At 41.1% G+C, this 13,826-nt stretch overlaps 1 protein-coding gene across 1 annotated transcript in view; it reads right to left on the bottom strand.

Annotated features, from left to right (window-relative positions):
- Positions 1–13,826, bottom strand: part of CDYL2 (chromodomain Y like 2) — a 69,985-nt gene continuing 56,159 nt past the window's right edge. Inside the window, exons 4-7 of the mRNA XM_083752074.1 lie at positions 13,046–13,218; positions 9,931–10,141; positions 9,310–9,453; positions 1–4,861 (exon numbers count right to left, since the gene is read on the bottom strand). Of these exons, the coding sequence (XP_083608200.1) occupies positions 4,703–4,861; positions 9,310–9,453; positions 9,931–10,141; positions 13,046–13,218 (687 nt within the window). The 3' untranslated portion in view covers positions 1–4,702. The remainder of the gene's footprint in view (positions 4,862–9,309; positions 9,454–9,930; positions 10,142–13,045; positions 13,219–13,826) is intronic.

Genomic DNA, 13,826 nt, shown 5'->3' with positions numbered 1-13,826 from the left:
GAAGTTTCAATGTTTTTATTCAAAGCAGCTTCTCACAATGTATAAATACTGCATATTAACACACATGAAAAATACAACTTCTAAGGCACCCAGAAAAATGTGTTCATACACTAGTTTACAGGACCATTGACAAATATATTGTGTACAATTTGATCTAGACAGTCAATATTTGATAAATCAGAAGAAACTAGTACTGAACTAGCTTCTAAAATATTATTTACAACACTGTGGTTAAGGGGTGCCCTATACCCTCATATTTGTTATATACTGTGCACTCTCCTTCATCACAAATATTGGAAACTGTTCCCATCTTATTCTATGCTATTTGGACAACAAAATAACTTATGGGCCTAATCAGAAAATGTTTTAATTTCTTTGTGCAAGACACTCATTAGAAATCAAACAATCTTCACAGATTAAATTTGCAATTCTGCTTTTTTTTTTTTTTTGGTTATTTGCTTTATCTCCAAAGTTTGGTAATAAGCCTTACCAATAGGCACTCCATCATTTACTGGCTATCTTTCATGTTCCAACATGTTAAAAGCAGATAGACCCACAATGGCTATCCTGCCCTTTTTCTATCCCTGAAATGAATGATACAAAATGCATGTTGAAAGGGAATCAACAGACGACCCTTTGCTGTACAGATAAACTGCTTCGTTTTTTAACTTCATTCATTAGGATAATTGATAACTCTTTGGTCCTTATTTTTTTAATGGAAGATACATATATATTTATATATATTATTCCCTAGAAGTTAAAATCCTGTTGACAATGTCAGTGAATTAGCAATTAAATTCCCGTGTGGTATTTAAAGTAGTGGCAAAGAGATTTAAGTATGGCTTAAAAACATACAGTTAATTGGGTAGACAGAGATAACACATCCAGGAAACGGAGTACTTAGATGCACTACGATTAAGATTGTCTGTAAGTCCCTTATGTAAACTTCTTTAGTGCCTCCTAAAGAGAGTTGGCTTCAGTCAGATTTGACTTTTATAGACCCAGCCACCGAAAAAAGAGAGAGCCTGAGATTGAGTAATGTGGCTGGGCGGACAATATGCAGAGTTTATATCAAACAATACCCACACCGACAAGCCTAACTATGTTGTTTGAAAGAAACAACCCGTATTAATCCATATCACAAGGAAAAAAATTAAGGCCTTGCATTCTAAATTTGCCAAATGTCTGAATGCTTCAACGGGGGGGGGGGGGGTGTTAGAGGAAATTTCTTCAGATCTAATTAGACATGATGATGACATAACACATTCCTTAGAAGGTAGGTTGTACTGAACACTTTCTCTGTCTCTGTGTTTCCTATCCTGAGAACCACCTCTCCCTAGCAACTTGCCCCTCTAGAGAGTTTATACCTGGTTTTAGAGTCTGGATAGGAGGAGGCAATTTGAGCGGAGGGGGGAGTTTAAGTGGGGAAAAAGATGTGTGAAGAAAGGTGGCCGGCATGAAGTTTTCCCCATCCTCTATTTTTATATCTGCATGATGGCAACTATAACAAGAAGAATAAATGTTCTACAACATGGGTCTGTTGCCATCACATCTAACTGGACCCTCCATCTTACTTATGCAGTTAACAACGTTTGATTCAACCTAGTGGTAAGGCTTATTCTCAAATGCACTAAATTTACAAATTGTACCTTAAACTCTGTTATTTCAAGGTTGGGGAAAAAACAAAAGAAATAATAAAACAACACCCTGCCTGCATATATAAGTGTAAAAGTGTGTATTAGAATTCTAAGAGGAAAACAATTGGCACCAACCCCAGGATGCTTGAGATTAAAATAATGGTTAACCATTGTGGAAAAAGATTGCCTAAAACGCTTACCCTAATCTACCACGGAAATATAAAAGTTTATATTTTTGAAAATATATACTTATTAAAGTTGGACAGCTTATTCATTGAAACAGAAGGTTACCCAACTAAAGCCACACTTTATGTACAGCGAAAATGTACATGCAAGAGAAACACACAGAAATAAATTGTTTCATTTTACCGTATCTACAAATGCAAAAACTGCCAATCCTTAAAGATTTGTACAAAACAATTTACATGAAATAATATAACATACTTAACAACAAATTTGCATGTATTTTTTAATTAAATACTGTGAATATTCATAAAAGTATTCGGTCTAATATATACAGTATACCTATACAGCTGAATACCCAGTGACAATAGAAAGAGAAAACAAAATAAGGAAGTGTATTAAAAAATAATCACTGCCCATTTTTCTTTAAAAAATTAAATGGAAATTAAATTAACCACCTAAACATGATTCTTTTTTTTTGAAAGCTTTAGAGCTTTCAGAGTTAATTTTTATGAAGAAATGGTACTCAGTTTTGTTCAGCTATTAATTTGCCCAGGCAAATGAGATGGTTTTGAAAATGCTGTTGAAGAAACAATGTTGAAAAATCAGATACATTAAGAAAAACTGTTGTTCAAAACCCAAAATGTTGCACTCCCAAGAGTCTACACAGAGCAATCATTTTCCCATGCTGCAAGGACTTTCCACTGGTTCGTTAAAATGTCTAACACATCATTTGGGGTTGCATCACTTGTTTAGAGACATGAAAGCATGTTTTTGAAAGATGTTTCCCCATATATTTCAATACAATTATTTGCCCTGCAAGTGTACATTCAAGGATATGACTCCAGTTCACACATTGACTCTATGGAAGTCAACTGGATGAAAATGATTCGTGGGTTTGTTAAGACGGTTCACGGCTCAGAATAAGGGAGGCATCAGCCCTTGACTGAGGAATGCGGCCTTGGCTTCTAACACTTGTGGGTAACAAGCATTCCACAAGCTACCTTGAATATTGCTTTCCAAAAATATTTAGACAAATCTGAACAAGAAGCCAGACTCTGCATTGATTTGTAAGCAGATTCCCGTGCATGTGCTCTAACTAGAAGGTGGAGCTTTGCCAAATATGAAGCAAAAAACGGAACAACAACAACAACAACAAAAAATCCAAGCCCAGTAGTCTAATTTGGAACCTCTGAAAAGTAAAAAGAAATGGAAAGTGTGTTCTACTTAACCTTGAAAGGGCAGCAAACTAGACAGACAGACAGACAGATAGGGAAATTGTGGAAGTCAATCTCTGTATTCCATGAAATCTGAGAGATAATGTGAACCCTCAGTCTGTTCCCAGGATTCCTTTCCCCCCCTTTTTTTGCCATCTTAAGAGAACAATAATTTTTTAGAGTAGTCGGAAGATGCAGAGCCGCCATACAAAGCACTAGAACAGCCCACACCTTTTATCTTGATTGGACTTGCCAGCTTCTTTGCTTAATCTGAAGAACGCTTTCCTTCTGGTATTTTTCCAGAGACTTCAAACACATAATAAACTGATGCAAAATGGAAGAATCTATTCATTAGGGTCACATTCTAATAGACTGTCCTGAGGGAAACCTGTGGAGAGTCTGGCCACCGAGGGCTGGAGAATGAAAGAAGTATGAAAGCCTTTCCCCATCTAATTCATGATCCTCTAGCAGCTTCTTGCTGGCCTCTCTCAACGTTTCCCAAAATATACTACATCACATCTGAGGAAGGAGGCTCATGAAGGTAAGGTTCTAAGTTTCATAGCACAAAGGAATCTTAATCCTTTGTTAGCGCCACATGTTAGGCACCATTCACCCTGTTATTAATGTTGAGCTAATAAAAAAATAGTAAACATATTAGCTTTTCTTTTAAATGTAGCACCTGCTACCCATGCCTCAAGTTGTCAGGAGGAGACTTGTGTAAAACTCACAGCTTCGGCATTTGATTGGTTTTCTTAAGGTATCTAAAATGATGTCTACTCTCTGCTGCTTTTTAATGCCCTACAGCATTCCTGCTTTATCTTGTTTTTATTGTACGCACAGCTCAATTCGTTTACTGTAAACCACAGAGCTTGTGTACTCGTGCAAAACAGTTGTCCAATCCGGGGAAATCTGAAAATGATAATAATATATTAACTAGACGAACAATCAAATGTGTATGTATGTGCACGCACACACACACACACACACACACACACACATACACAGAGCATGACACAAATAAATAAATTAAATAAATTCACAAACAGAGCGGGGAAAACACAAATCCAAGTAGGTTCTTTTTCTTTTCTCCAAAATTTTTTTTTTTACATCATACATATAAATTATACTCTCCCCTTTTAATTTTTTTCCATGGTTATTCTTTCAACGAACAAAACAAAATTATTAAAATATTTCTAAAGTGGGCCCTGAAAGCGTAGCTTTGGCCCAAATTCTAAATTGAGCCACTTAGGTCAACGCAAAGATAAGTTGCTTACAGTAGCAAGAATAAATTAAATTTTAAAAAAGAGACAACAATTGATTTTTGCAGTATGCCTTGATTTGGTACACTTGTGCTTTCTAGCACATGCAATGTACACTTCTCTCTAGGCAAGTGTACATTGAGATGCAGTTCTTAATACATCTGTCTCTTCCTTTGTCGAACAATAATCAAACCTGCTAGGAACAGCCACTGAACTTCTCTATTTAACTCACAAGGAAACTGACACAACCATAGGTATGTTAGATACACTATCACAAATTCCTCTGAAGGATTTGCTGGGTCTGGGTTTGATTTTTATATTATTTTCTCAAACCCTGGTGACGCCTGAAATCGCTTTTCTCTTGGAACATTCTTCCTCCCTGCTCTTTCAGAGTTGCGCAAGGATGTCAGACTTCGTATATTTTGTCTTGCAGATAGCTGAACAATGAATCTAGTCCTTTGGAAGAACTCCAGAGCTGTTTTAACATCTGACATTCTTTCTCATTCACATCTTCAAGGCCAGATTTAAGGAAGCTCCGGACCAGGCATTTAGATTCTTCCAGTACCTAAGAAAAGAAATTGTTAAGAAGCCCATTTCATCATTTCAATTTATTCACTCTTTGGAAACATCAGCTGGCCCAGAACGCAGCTGCAAAAGTGTTAGTAGGTGCTCCTGAGGTAGAAACTCTATAAAACCCATTATGAGTGAGGCCAGTGTCACTACGCAAGAGGGCAGCCAGATCAGGAGTTTAGGAGGAACCAAATGTCTGAAAGTTAGTGAAACAAACAACTCCAGAGAAGAGGCAAGAAAGGTTCAAAATCTAACACATTCATTTCCCAAGTACTGTAGTTGGATGGTGGGGTAATGGGGTGACAAGAGATGGTTGGAGAAAGGATGAAACAGCTAAGATGATGCCTTTTTTCCTATACAGCTTGGAAGGTCTCTGGACTCTGACCAGAAGGTGAGACCCTTATCTGTGTCTCACCTTTGGTGGAAGAATGTCTGGATGGGACAAGAGAAAAGGTCTTCTCAATGGCTAAAGCCAGATTATGGAGCACCTGGCCCCATGATGTGCAGTCGGCCTCTTTATGCAATGTTTTCCACTGAATTACTTTTTGTTCTGGCAGACTTTTATGTGATAGACCAAGGGTGGGGAGTCTCAGGCCTCAGGGTAGAATGTGGCCCTCAAAGCCTCTCTATCCAGCCCTCAGACCTCTCTCTCCATGCCACAACCCTCACTAGCCATACTCTGTACCTTCTCCACGTGCTATTTATTGGATGCAGTGTGTCCTTGAAATGCAATAATGCCTGGATGGAGAGATGTATGTGTAGAAGCCTCTGTCTTTTGTTGGGGGTGGAATGTAGCCTAAGATATCAAAGTAAGAGGCACACCCGTTGCTCTGCTCAATTTCTGCCTCTGGTCCCAGCCAGTTTTGGCATGTGGCCCCTGGAAGGTTGCTCATTGAGCACTGTAACCTTCGCTTGTGACTCTCCGCCTGACCACTCTTTCTTCTTCTGTTACAGTGGGGATGGGAGCTTTTTTATTCTGAAGGCCATGCTCCCCTCATGGGCAGCCTTCTGGGGCTGCAGGCCAGCCATGGGTGGAGCCTGAGAAAAAAAGTGAGTAGAGCTGTGAGGATGATATACAGTGGTACCTCGGGTTAAGAACTTAATTCGTTCCTGAGGTCCGTTCTTAACCTGAAACTGTTCTTAACCTGAGGTACCACTTTACCTAATGGGGCCTCTCGCTGCCGCCGTGTGATTTCTGTTCTCATCCTGAAGCAAAGTTCTTAACCTGAGGTACTATTTCTGGTTTAGTGGAGTCTGTAACCTGAAGCGTATGTAACCTGAAGCGTATGTAACCCGAGGTACCACTGTACCTTTGTACAACAGGTTGCCTTCCTGCCATGCAAAGCCAGACATTTCTACACATGTACTACACACATTCCTCTACCCAGGCAAGTGAGGGGTAGCCTCAGTTGCCTCAGGTGGCAGGTTCGGGGCAGCTGGGAGGGGTGGCAAATCTGGGCCCCTGAGGACCATGCTACCGGACTTTTCCTGTGCTTTTTGCCCACAGCCACTGCCTGGGAAGAGTGAGGCTGCAACTGCCTGCTCCTTTCTGACCTCATTTTTTGCTTCTCTTGTTGCCTTCAGTGCGCTGGGGCTTCCCCAGGCTGCCCCCAGTTGCCTCAGGAGGCGGCAGCAGCAGAGACAGTGGTGGCAGAGCACCATTTTCTCTTTTGCCTCAAGTGGCAAAATGTCTTGGGCCGGCCCTGGTCCTGAGGGTCAGAAATACAGGCCTGATGCTCCCCATCCTTGTTTTACAGGCTTCCTTATGTGCATAGCTACATTTCATCTTCTTATGAAATCAGAAACAAGGATAACAATGGAAACAACAATGGGGAATGCAGGATCCGGCTGGGGGCATTGTCAGATCAATTTATGTGCTTATCGGCACAATCCGCAAGAACTTCAGTGCCTTTTCAGTCTGCGCTTCTTTGTGGTTTCTCATGCCACGTGAGATGTTATCTGCAATTCATTTAATTAAAAGTGCCTCGCTGTGTCTCCAAACCTTTCCTCTGAAACAAGCACCTGCTCTGTCTTTGCTGGAGAAGTGTGTGGCAGAGCTACAATCTTTTATTATAAAAGGTGAGAAAAATATTCTATTTTTCTTTGGGTTGAAAATCAGATCCCACACATGACACATTATTTGAAAATCAGGACTACTCTTGAAGAACTTTTACTGTGCATATGTAGGCTGTGCAAATGTAGTGTGTGCAAATGAACGATTTCCTCTTTGAAGTGGATCTCTGAGAAACTGAGTATGCAGCAGAAGCTTATAGCCTTGATTGGCTAGTACCTGTGACACCATGAGCCCCACAATGTTTCCATAAGCAGCACTGGGCTACATAGAATAATGGTCTGGCTCATTATAAGGCAGATTTAGGTATCCAAATTTTAAAAAGCAAGCTTAGCAAAGATGATTCTCAGAAGGATCTGGTTGGCGCCTGTTGGAAACAGGATGGAGGAACAAATGGTTTTTTTGTTCTGATGAAGTTGGGTTTGTCATATGTTTGCCAGACAACATGGAAAACATGTTCCCCGCTCCAGGGGTGGAGAAGAAATTTGCAGGGGAAAACTGGTGGGCAGAAGGGAGAGTGCTTAACACTACTCCTATCCACCAGTTCACTCAACTGTTTACCAACCCAAGCTTATTGCTGGACCTAAGAGTCAACCCACAGGCTCCCCAAATTTCTCTGTTTGGCCCTTGAGGATCTCCCCATGCCATCCACCCACTCAAGCAACACCTGTCACCCACCCTGCTTCACACCCTCTCCTTTTGTCTGGCTGAAACGTGCCCTTGAACTCTGATAATGCCTCTTTGCTTGCCTGGATTGCGAATAGAAAGAGGAATGTCTGTAGAAACTAGCCTACTGTACAAAGCTCAAATTTACACTTCTTGCTCTGCCCACTTTTGCCCTTGCCTTCGCCCACCAATGACATGTCATCTCCCCCCGGATTACATAGAAGATAATGCAGTCCTTAGACAAACATGGCTCCCCATCCCTGAATAAAATGTCCCAGGTAAAGGATTATGCCTCCTTGCCAGCTTTCCCTAAAAAGCACCCCAAGATTGCAGCAACAAGAATAACAAAATATTTTTATGTAGCTTTTTAGAGTCCTCAAAGCACTGCATATTAATTACGTTTTTGTTGTTGTTAAAATGTATATACTGCCCTTCACCTGAAGATCACAGGGTGGCTTACAGTATATTAAATAATAATAATAATAATAATAATAATAATAATAATAATAATTCCCAACAATCCTGATTACTGGAAGTTTCTGGAAGAGATGAGATTAGCTTTTAAAGTAAATACATAAAAGAAGTCTTAACTATTCCCTTCAGGCCAAGAAATAGAGCAAGCCAGGTAGCCCCTAAGGATATTGTAGTGATACGAAATTACTTTAAAAAAATGTATAATCTCCTGTTATATGGGGAAACACTGGATGAAATGGTAAAGTCAGCACAAATAAAGTGGGCTCAGGATTTAGGTCATAATATACAACTGGAAGACTGGGAAAAGATGTGGAAGGTGAATTTAAAAATTACAGATTTTATCTTATTGAAAGAGAATTATATGAAAATGATGTATAGATGGTATATTACGCCAGAGAAAGTGGCAAAATGTATAAAAAGGGATCTAAAACCTGTTGGAAATGTAAAGAAAAAGATGGTACATTTTATCATATGTGGTGGGAATGCAAAAGGGTTAGAAATTATTGGGAAATGATATATAATGAATTGAAAAAAATGTTTAAAAAGACTTTTGTTAAGAAACCAGAAGCATTCCTCCTAGGAATTTTAGATCAAGATTTAAAAAAAGAAAATTGGAAATTATTTATGTATGCAACAACAGTGGCAAGAATTATATTAGCCCAAGCTTGGGAGACAGAAGAAATACCAACAAAAGAACAATGGCAAGGGAAACTTCTGGAATATGCAGAACTAGCAAAATTAACAGATAAATTACATGAAAAGGATAACAAAGGCTTTAAAAGAGAATGGGAACCATTTACAGCATATATAAAGAAGCAACATAAAGAATTGGACTCACTGGCAGGGTTTGAATAAACAAAGACAATTGTATATAACAAAAAGTAAGATTATATGTATGGGGAAAATTTTGGGAAGCAACACACAGGGTGAGTAATATGGAAATAAAACAAAATGGGAATATGAGGAAAGTCCAGGGAGGAAGGGGGGAAATATGGAAAATTGTTAGAGAAATATTGTTAGAGGATATATACATGGAAAAACCAGTAATTTTATTTTTTTTAAGTTATTGTAGCTGATGCTTTTATACGAATGGGCAAACCTATCAGTTTCGGTTTCTTATATTTCCAAGCTTGAATCCATGTCTCCACACTGCTATATCAGTTTGTGAGTTTCGTTTCCAAAAATGAACATTGTCATGCCTCAGCCAATCCCAGCGACTGCCCGTTTCTTACCACTGCACTGCAGGATGCCATTTCCTTCACCCTCAACATCACTTCTTGCCCGAACGTTGTGGGCCAGAAAACCTGGGAGACGAGTCCTCTGCTGCAGGCTTCTTGTGCCGTCAGCTTCCTTCCACAGAACAACATTTCATTTGCCTGCAATTAAACATAGCTGAGTCAAGACGCTGAAATGTGTGTGTAGATCCTCCTCGGACATCTGCATGGCTGGAATGTAGCCTCTGGTACAAAGGTAAGAGTCACAGGTCTTGCTCCGCCCACTTTCGCCTCAGCCCCATAGCCAACACTGGCCAGTTTGGCTATGAGGGGATGCTGACCTCAGGCTGAAAAAGCGTAAGGACTCGGTTTGCATTAAGTGAGTTAAAACCATAAAGGTATGGGATGCAGGGGAAGAAATAGGAAACAACATTGCACATATGGTTGAATGAGGATTTGTCTCAACAGAAGAGAAACTCTGGATTCAGCTCACTTTCCTTGTGCAGTCCTCTTCCGTCAAGTCAGAAGTGGTCTCTCTATGAGCTGATAATGAGGCTTTGTGCCTGCAGAGGGGCACTTTTAGATCCAAGCCATTTGCCTGGATTTGGACCACCGAAATCATTCAGGAAGCAGACTTACCAGAGCAACACCCAGTATCTGTGGGAACGTGTACGAAGAGCAGCCGGCTGGAGTGAGACGAATAGTTGCATAAGGTGTCTGAAACCAGGCCTTTTCACTCGCCCAGACGATGTCGCAGAGCGGCAAAATGGAAGCCCCCAAGCCGAGAGCAGGTCCATTGATCGCAACCACGATTGGCTTCTTAAACTGGATAAAAGCTTTGACAAAATCCCTGCAGTTTTAGAGAAGGAGGAGAACTGTTATTAATCACATTCCAAAAAATGTCAATCATCCCATCGGGAAATTACCGGAAATTGCTGGCAATTCTGAGAACACTTTTTAGTGCAGAACCTCTGTTATTTTGCATTTTTGTTCCCTTTTCTGCATGCTGTGCCCTGCTTGGAAACCTTCTGTGTTAATGTGCGTGTAATATATATATGATTACAATATATAGTGATGCAATAAAAGGAAACAAACTTGAGAATGACCTTGCTGGATTGGAGTGAAACCTTTGGCAAGGAAGCCAGATAACTTAAGAGAACCTCACAAATAAAGCCCATTGGAGGCAGCCACTCCCTATCACTGATGCCTATTCCCTCTGAAAATGGATTCACCTTTGCAACCTATAGGAGCACAGGAAGCTATCAATGGGTCTGGCCATTGATCCATCTGGCTCAGAACTGTCCATGCCGACAGATAGTGGCTCCCCAAGGTTTCAGGCAGAAGCCTTTTCCCCAGCCCTACCTGGAGATGCCACAGACTGAACCTGGAACCTTCTGTGTGGAAAGCAGATGTGCTACCTGCTGATCTATAGCTCCTCGGAGCAGCAAGTACACCTAAGAAGTTGGCTTATACTGGGACACACCCTTGATCCATCTAACTCAGCATTGTTTTTACTGATTCACCTTCAACATGCCAAGCAGATGCCCTGCCTGCTGGACTGCAGCCCTTCCCCACCCATTTTGGCTTGGGGTGGTTTCCTGATGTCTACGGAGGGTGAAGAAAGGCATCTTTCAGCTGCAATGCGAGCCCTACACATCTGGCCCGCTTTGCCACTTGAACAAGTGGTGCACACATGCCAGTGAATTCAGTGCTGGCTCAGCTGTCACTCTCCTTCAAACAGGCTGACTGACTGCCTTTAATTTGTAAAATGTTGCATGGGCATTTAATTCACTGCTAGGGATTCCTCAGTTGTGATTCCCGCATAGATGAACCTTGAGGTCCCTCTACAGTGCTTTGATTCTATGATTCTATGCCTTAAACGAGAAACACCCAAATATGCTTTAAAACAGATGGTCCTGAGATACGTGGATGTGATGGCTTTGTGATGGGGAACTTCAGGTTTGGGGGGTCCAAATGCAACCCCCATAACACTCCTTAGGCTGTCCTCTCCTCTGAGCCACATCCCTCAGCAGCCATTCTGTGCACTCTCCTGGCAAGGTTCCTTCCTGGCTGGAATGTATTCCTGAACTCTTATCATGCTTCTTGCTTGTCTAGACAGGAGGATAGAGAGGGATGGGCTTGCATGTGAAGAAACTAATTTGCTGTACCAAAGGCCAAATTCTGCTCACTTTTGCCTCTAACCCATGGCATGTGGCCCCTGAAAGGTTTCTCAGAAAGGAATGCGGCCCTTGAGATGAGCAAAGCTTCCCACCCCTGCTTTATGACACTGTAGCCTCCTGAAACTTTAAAATGCCCGTGCAACTTCTGAAATCACCCCGATTTGAGTGGAAATTTCCTTTGCAATTTTTTTGGTACACTACAAACTAAGTTCTTTCAAGCACATTGGAAGATACCTTATACTGAGTCCATGTAGCTCAGTATTGTCTATTCTGACAAGCAGCAACTGTCTGGGATTTCCGGTAGGAGCCCTAGCCAGTCCTACCTGGAGCGGTCAGAGGTTGGAGCTGGGACCTTTAGCATGCAAACCATGTCCTCTGCCCCTGAGCTACAGACCTTCCCAAACGCAACACCGAGCCAGAAACTTAATTGGCACAAATGGGTCATGATTGCATGGGCACTAATTGGCAACAGATTGGGATCGGGCTCCAAACAGGAAGGAGCATGTTTGGCAACAGATTTAAGGAACGTGCTTCACACTAGGCAGATTTCTATTAAAAATAATATGACACTTATTAAAGGAAGGCCACATTTTAGCACTGGTAGTCCATTTACATGCAAATGAGGTCATTTTACTTCTAAGGAAAAGAGCAGCACACCTCCTTTGTTAGGCTCAGCCATACTGCACAATCCTGTTTTAATCAAGCAAGGCTGCCATGCTAGGAATCATCATGAGTGCTGAAATTTATGAATATGCTGAAGTCCCTGAGGCAATATCTGACATGCCAGAAGGAAGGAAAGCTACAATCAAAACAGGGCTTGTACTTTATGTTGGTGATCTCCAGGTGAGCTCAACGCTTTCAATTTTCCCAGATGAAAATGGGGATGCACTTGTAACATCTCCTGCCAAGGATCACAGCCCAAGCCAGGAATGGGGAACTGGTGGCTGTCCAGACATTGCTGGACTCCAGATCTCATTAGCCCCTGTGAGCATGGCCAACAGACAGGAATGATGGGAGTTGTAGTCCAACAAACTTCTGGAGGCTTCCCTGTCCCTGACCGAAGTCCACTATCCAGGCTTGATTATGTGTGCCATCTGATGTATATATTGTATTTCAATGTTGTAACCCACATTAGGGCCTTAGAGTGAAAGTTGGGTAAAACTAGTGACAACAACAACAATTTTTTAGTTTGTCCTACACTGATTTCCAAGCCGTGAGGCTTTGTGATAGTTTGGCTCATTTATTTTAACAAAACGTATACAAGGCTTAATTGTAATAAAACTTCAGAGTGGCTGCTAGTATATTATAAGTGAATTATTATTATTATTATTATTATTATTATTATTATTATTAGTATACTGCCCCATACTCACAGTTTTCAGGGTGGTTCACAAGATAAAATCACAATATAAAAATACAAAATAAAAATAAGAAACAACTCAATAATAACAACCCTATTAAGCAAAGAAACACATAAACATATACAGTGACCACAAAAACTAAAATAAAAAAAATCTTAAGACTTCTTCCCCAAGCACGGCAACTCCTGAGCCTCAGAGGGAAGACAAAGTCACCTTATAGCTTCTGCGATCCTCGTGCTTTCTTTTCTTCTATCGTTAGATAACCTGCCGATTAAATAGGAGTAGTCTAGGCCACTGCAGAAGACACTACCCACTGCGCTGAGCAGCAGGAGTTTACTGTCGTCAGCTGATGCATTGCACAGTGCTCTCCGGACCTCCTTCATGATCTGTGAAGACCAAAAAAACAAGAACAGTTCTTTGACACACACACACAGCTAAAGTGATCACTAGCTTCACATTGTTTCAGCTACAACTGCACGTTTCAAATATATATATTCAATACTACTTTGGCCAATGGATGGGTTTGCTGTTGGGAGTTGAAGCCTAACAACATCTGGACGCCTCCACTTTGGCTATCTCTGCTCTGCACTCATTATTTACAAGTTGCTTTGCAACTTTCAAAAGCAAAGGTATTGCTAGCGAAATAAGGAGGAAGGAAATTTAAGGTCATTGGTTTGCTTCGGACTTCTCAAGGCTTCATGTTGCCACCCTTTAAATTGCAACCTCTGCTTTTCTTCCAGAAAAGCTTGTCTAAATTACCACACAAGGGTGTTGTGCAGTGGTGTGGGCCCCAGAAGAGCTATTTTTCCTTTTCATGCCTTCAGAAACTGTACAGACTTTTCAAAAGACTGTGTAGACTCAATGTGTGGAACAGGGCTTGGTCAACCTTTTTGGGGGCCATGGGCAGGTGTGCAAATGGCTGCAAATTGGAGAAACTTTTGAGAGTATAGCACCCACACCCACAACCCAATGCACACTGCAGGAAGAGCAGGAT

The sequence above is a fragment of the Podarcis gaigeae genome (genome assembly GCF_964106915.1).
Source record: "Podarcis gaigeae genome assembly, chromosome: 8".
In the NCBI taxonomy this organism is placed as follows: Eukaryota; Metazoa; Chordata; class Lepidosauria; order Squamata; family Lacertidae; genus Podarcis; species Podarcis gaigeae.
Note: the sequence above shows the minus strand (reverse complement) of the source record. Positions and strands in the feature narration are given on the sequence as shown.